The 5,058-nt window shown below is 34.1% G+C and overlaps 1 protein-coding gene across 4 annotated transcripts in view; it reads left to right on the top strand.

The window, feature by feature from the left end:
* The window catches only part of LOC123747981 (uncharacterized), an 11,887-nt gene extending 8,279 nt beyond the window's left edge, over window positions 1-3,608 (top strand). For 2 of the 4 annotated variants that reach the window (XM_069336574.1, XM_069336573.1), the window contains exons 7-12: window positions 688-780; window positions 1,009-1,124; window positions 1,415-1,503; window positions 2,212-2,382; window positions 2,665-2,852; window positions 3,123-3,608. In XM_069336574.1, the coding sequence (XP_069192675.1) occupies window positions 2,223-2,382; window positions 2,665-2,852; window positions 3,123-3,395 (621 nt within the window). In that variant the 5' untranslated portion in view covers window positions 688-780; window positions 1,009-1,124; window positions 1,415-1,503; window positions 2,212-2,222 and the 3' untranslated portion in view covers window positions 3,396-3,608. Of the gene's footprint in view, window positions 1-687; window positions 781-1,008; window positions 1,125-1,414; window positions 1,504-2,211; window positions 2,383-2,664; window positions 2,853-3,122 lie in introns of those variants that run through there. The other 2 variants (XR_011230554.1, XR_011230553.1) reach the window with 1 other exon arrangement.
* Window positions 3,609-5,058: the final 1,450 nt, after the last annotated feature.

Raw genomic sequence — 5,058 nt, 5'->3', positions numbered from 1 at the left:
TGCAGACACTAACAATGCTCCCTTCTGCCATGTGAGGGATTCTAATCATCCCATAGATTGGTCTTCCTCCAAAATAATCTTTCCTGCCTCTACTCTCCACAGACGCCGTCTTGTTGAATCGGCTCTAATACACAATGTACCTAACATGAACTTGAGTCCTGGCTTTGTTGCTGTGGACTCTTCCCTTTCACAGTATATACTCAAATGCTCTAATCATTCTAACAAACGTGACCTAACATAAGCCTACCCCTTCTATTTATCTATCTTTTCTTTCTCTTTCCTTTTCTTTCTCTCTCCCTTTCTTCTGTTCATTGTCTTCTCCTACGCTCCCTTGCTATCGTCTTCTTATTCCTATCTCCTTCTCATTTGGTGGTTATAATAGCAGCTGCCTCGTATGGGCCAATAGGCCCTCTGCAGCTCTTATTATTATTACTATCCTCTAAAATACACCTTACTTTGCTCCTCAGCTCTCTCTAGCCTATTTATTGCCTGTCTCTACTTCCTCATCACAAATGACTTGAGAATGGTCCAGGATGGACCGAAACGTCCTCGTCCCTTCACCTTCTAGTGTGTGGTCTGGTCTACATACTTTAGCCACGTTATTGTGACTCATCGCCTGCATAAAAGTGAATTATTTTCATTTTACATATTCATTGAATGGAGTTATTTTTTGTCCCTTGTTTTCAGAGCGTGAAGAAGAACTTAGTGAATCTTCATTTTTTTTGGAACCAACGTAAACATGACTCTTTAGCTCGTGTTCTAGCTTCAAGATTTTGTAAGGCAAGTAATTTGCTTTATTCATTGAATATATGCAACAATGATCATGAATCACTAATATTAGTGCACAGGAAAAAAACATTCAAAAATAAAAATAACATTTACTGCCATTAAACAGCCTTCATCAGCAGTTAGGCTCGTAAGGATTGTTTTTTTTTTGTAATATCAAATATTAAATAAAAATTGCAACATTTATTATACTAACAGGGCAGTTTTTCCTCCTGTTGATAGGCAAAAGAAGCTGCAGAGTTAATAAGAAAGGAGTTAGCTGACTTATCTCTTGATGAAAAACAACTTCTCATCTGGATTGCAGAGTTAACCAACTTAGCCCAGAGTTTAAATAAAAGGTTTACTTGTAAAATATATAGTAAGAAACACTGTTTTGAAATACTCTTATATATTTTAACAAGGTTATTGTGCTGTAAAATCAATGCAGTACCATAAATCATAAAATTGCCAAAACATTTCTTTATTATTTTAATTGTTTAGTTCTTGTACAGTAATTGTCAGCCATCATAAAATGCCATTGTGACCATTGCCTAAAAATTTAAGTAAAATTTTTGTTTAATTAATCAGGGTCTTTACATGTTTGAATTTAGTAAACATTATAGTAAACAGTATCCTCTATTCTCAACAGATCAGTTTCTCAAAATGATGTTCAAAAGGGGATAGAGTTAGTATGTGACTCAATTAGAACCAAGAAATCCCACGTATCCAGTGTAGCAGGTATGTTAAAGCTTATGTATAAGTTAGGGACTGATAAAACAAACAAAAATCTTTTAGTGTTTGTAAAATACTTCAAGAAAACAATGACTTTTTTTTTATCTAAACACGTCTAATGTCGTTTATTTCTAAGGTAGATTTGTATGGATACCATCTCACTTAGGTGTTGTCCTATGTAATTATAGGTAATTGTCAAAATTAAGTTGAGATATCAATATCTATGGCAGGTGCCTGAGGTAATGAATCTGCCAATGGAAATCATTCCAGTTGTAAACTATGTGAACAAAAGCTAAGACATACTGTCTATCACTATATCTGTGATTGCCCTGTTATCAATGACTTCAGAACAAATGACATGATGTACTTTGAGTTTTGTTATTACTTCATACACTCAGGAATATTGGAAGATATTCTTGTGCTGTACCCCGATTTTGTTAGTGGAGGCTAATAGATCAGCCTTACACTTCATATTCTCTCCAGATTCCATGTATGACTGGCTGTCCTGTGAGGTTTTTGATCTACACTGTGGTCTTTCATACATAATAGGATAGCAGCACATTGCTGTGTATACCTAAACTTGTTAAAAAAAAGTGCTTGGCAAATATTTATGTAGTGTTCTGCTACTTTTGTGTAGGTATTCACTACTAAGTATATACAAAACAAATTTATCAACTATAATCATATTTACTAGTAACAAAGTGTTTCTTTCAGTTTCAAGCAAAATGAGATCACGATACCGTGCAAAGATTGAAGCAGATAAGAAAAAGTTGAGGGAACTGATAGCGGTCTACAATGAAGACAATACAGAAAAACTTAGTGTGGAGATTGCTGAAGAGGGCAACTTTCCATGGTATAATGACACTCCTCAACCAACTGATAATGGTAAGTATATTTGGTTATTTTTCTGTGCATATTGGCCTTGTCAATGAAGATAAATATTGTTAGCTACTAACATGTTAATTCAAACTTACTCATTATGGTAATGAACAAATAGAAGTCCATGCCTAATTTATATTTTTAAGATAATAATATTAACAAGATACCTTAAAAATGATTACATATGATTGCATTGTTGTTGCATAATACATGCATCCTACAATGACAGATTTGTTCATGTTCCTTATTAAATAATTTACTTTATATTTTATTTTTGAATGTTTTAAGTTACTCTTCAAGAAAAGAGAAGTGCTGCAGAAAAGCTGCATATGTACAACAGGACTATGGAAGAACAAAATGTCATTCAACTGGAAATGAAAAGTTACTTGGATTTCTACAGAAAAAAGCTTGAAGAGATAACACAAAGACTAGATGATGTACAAAACAAAAGTGCTCCACCCTCTTGGATAATTGAAGTTAGTATCAGGTATCAATATTAACTTAATTACTCCACTGAAATAAATGTTATTGCATTATAGCTACTTGGTAATTATTTTAACAGGTAGCTTAATCATTGTTGTTTGTGTCTAAGCTAAGTAAAATTAGTAAAAGCATTTTGTAGACACAAATTGTAATATATTTTCATTGTCACTTTTACTGGTTCAAGTTTAAATGAAACACTTGTTAGGAAAACAAACATTTCATTAAAAAAATGCCTGAAATAATGATGTGTGTTTGTTTTACAGGAACAGGGTAAATACTCAATAAAGAAGTCATCATTCCAGCATATAACCAGTGGACTTACGGCCCTCTTGCTAAATATGAAAAAATGCTATCAACTGAAGCTATTTGAGGCAACTAACCTGTTTTCTGAAGACAGGGAAGTAGAGTACAACAAATTTCAAACAGACAGTCACGATTCCGAGGATTTTGAGACCGACAGTGACAACAGTGTAGTTAGTATTGAGTCACAGACTAACAACGAAGAAATGGAAGAAACACTCTTCCCTTTGATTTGAGTAGCTTTAAGTAGCAAAGCAAAGAGGAAAATAACAAGTATTCTCTACCCATGGGTTGGGCAAATGTTCTTTGCTCAAATCATCGTCAAGTTAATTTTGCATCCCTATGTTGCTCAAGAAAGATTTGTTTTCAAATGAGTTTTTATTTTTATTAATTACCCTCAAAGTTTTGTTTAGTTTAGAAATGCTTATTAAATAAATTGTAGTTGTAGTTATGTGCAATTTCTTTGCTTTCCTTCAAAAAACACAAAAAAAAACACAAAAAAGGTAAACATGAAAAATGAGTGCCCAAATGAGATACAGAAAACTTTTTTAGTATCAGTAGTTGACAGATGGAATGCATCAGGAAGTGATGTTGTGGAGGCAGACTCCGTACAAAGTTTCAAGTGTGGATATGACGGCCCAGTAGGTTCAGGAAACTACTACATTTGAGAGGATGCTTCCTAGCATTACGTAAGTAATGAAGAAATATGATATATTTACTCACTATAATGTTCGTACTGAATGTAGAACATGGAAATACACATTTTTACTCTGAAATAATCATATTTTATAACGAAATTATACGAAACTTAACTCGCAGTTCAACACAGAAAGTCTACATTCTAAGCCTGGTAGCACTCGAAATTATTGACAACACTGAAGTAGACAGCTTAATTATTTCTGACTCCCTTTCTTCACTACGAGCAATAAACAGTTTGCAATCAAGTAATAACGTGCTTGTCTTGGAAGCTAGACATAGATATATAAGAATACTTAGCAAGAGGGTAAATATAAAAATGTTGTGGATTCCTTCTCACATTGGCATGCAGGAACATGACAATAAATAAGCCTCTGTATCTCTTTCCACTTCGGCTCACAAGATGGGTATAGGGTGCATAATAAATGCGCTAAAGAGAGAATGTTGTGGCTTTGGGTAATTAGATGATTCCTATTTTGCTATAAAATTATGTTAGTTTAGAGTAAAAATAAGTTTTTTTTTTCATGATGTTCTACATTCAGCACCAACAATATAGTGAGTAAATATATCGTAGTGTTTCATTACTTACGTATACTGTACTAAGAAGCTTTGGGTAATTAGACGGACTGCCACACACCAACCAACCTACCTGATTTACATGAGGTTTTGTCATATATACCAATAACATAGATGAAAATATTACAAACCACATCATCAAATTATAATGTAAATTATAATTAAATGCAAGATCTTGTATATGGGCCATAACAATCCACGTCACAAGTACTAAATTAACAGTACTACTTTACATAAAGAATATTAAATGTTTATTCAGGTAAAAGTTCTAATAGCAGATTTGTATGGCATAATTAGGGGACATGAATGATTTTGGGTAGTAGAACCCCAAGCACATGTACAATAATTAAGATAATGGCAAATGGCAAATTGTGAGTGTCTGAACTCGGGGAGCGAGAGCGTGGCGGCTCGATGCGGTCGTAGTCTGCTGTCTGCTCTGTGTCGAAGCTGTAGCGTCTTGGGTCGATTAGAACTGTACACGCCGAGTGCTACATTGTTGAATGTGGAAATTGTACTGTACTCCATTCCTCATATCGCTTGCTTATATGGTGATTACACCTCAGCTCCCTCCAACAAGCTGAGAAGAGTATTACCTGTAATTGGGGAAAGGATTGTAGCTTCTGTAAT

The sequence above is a fragment of the Procambarus clarkii genome, chromosome 36 (assembly GCF_040958095.1).
Source record: "Procambarus clarkii isolate CNS0578487 chromosome 36, FALCON_Pclarkii_2.0, whole genome shotgun sequence".
NCBI classification, from domain to species: domain Eukaryota; kingdom Metazoa; phylum Arthropoda; class Malacostraca; order Decapoda; family Cambaridae; genus Procambarus; species Procambarus clarkii.
Note: the sequence above shows the minus strand (reverse complement) of the source record. Positions and strands in the feature narration are given on the sequence as shown.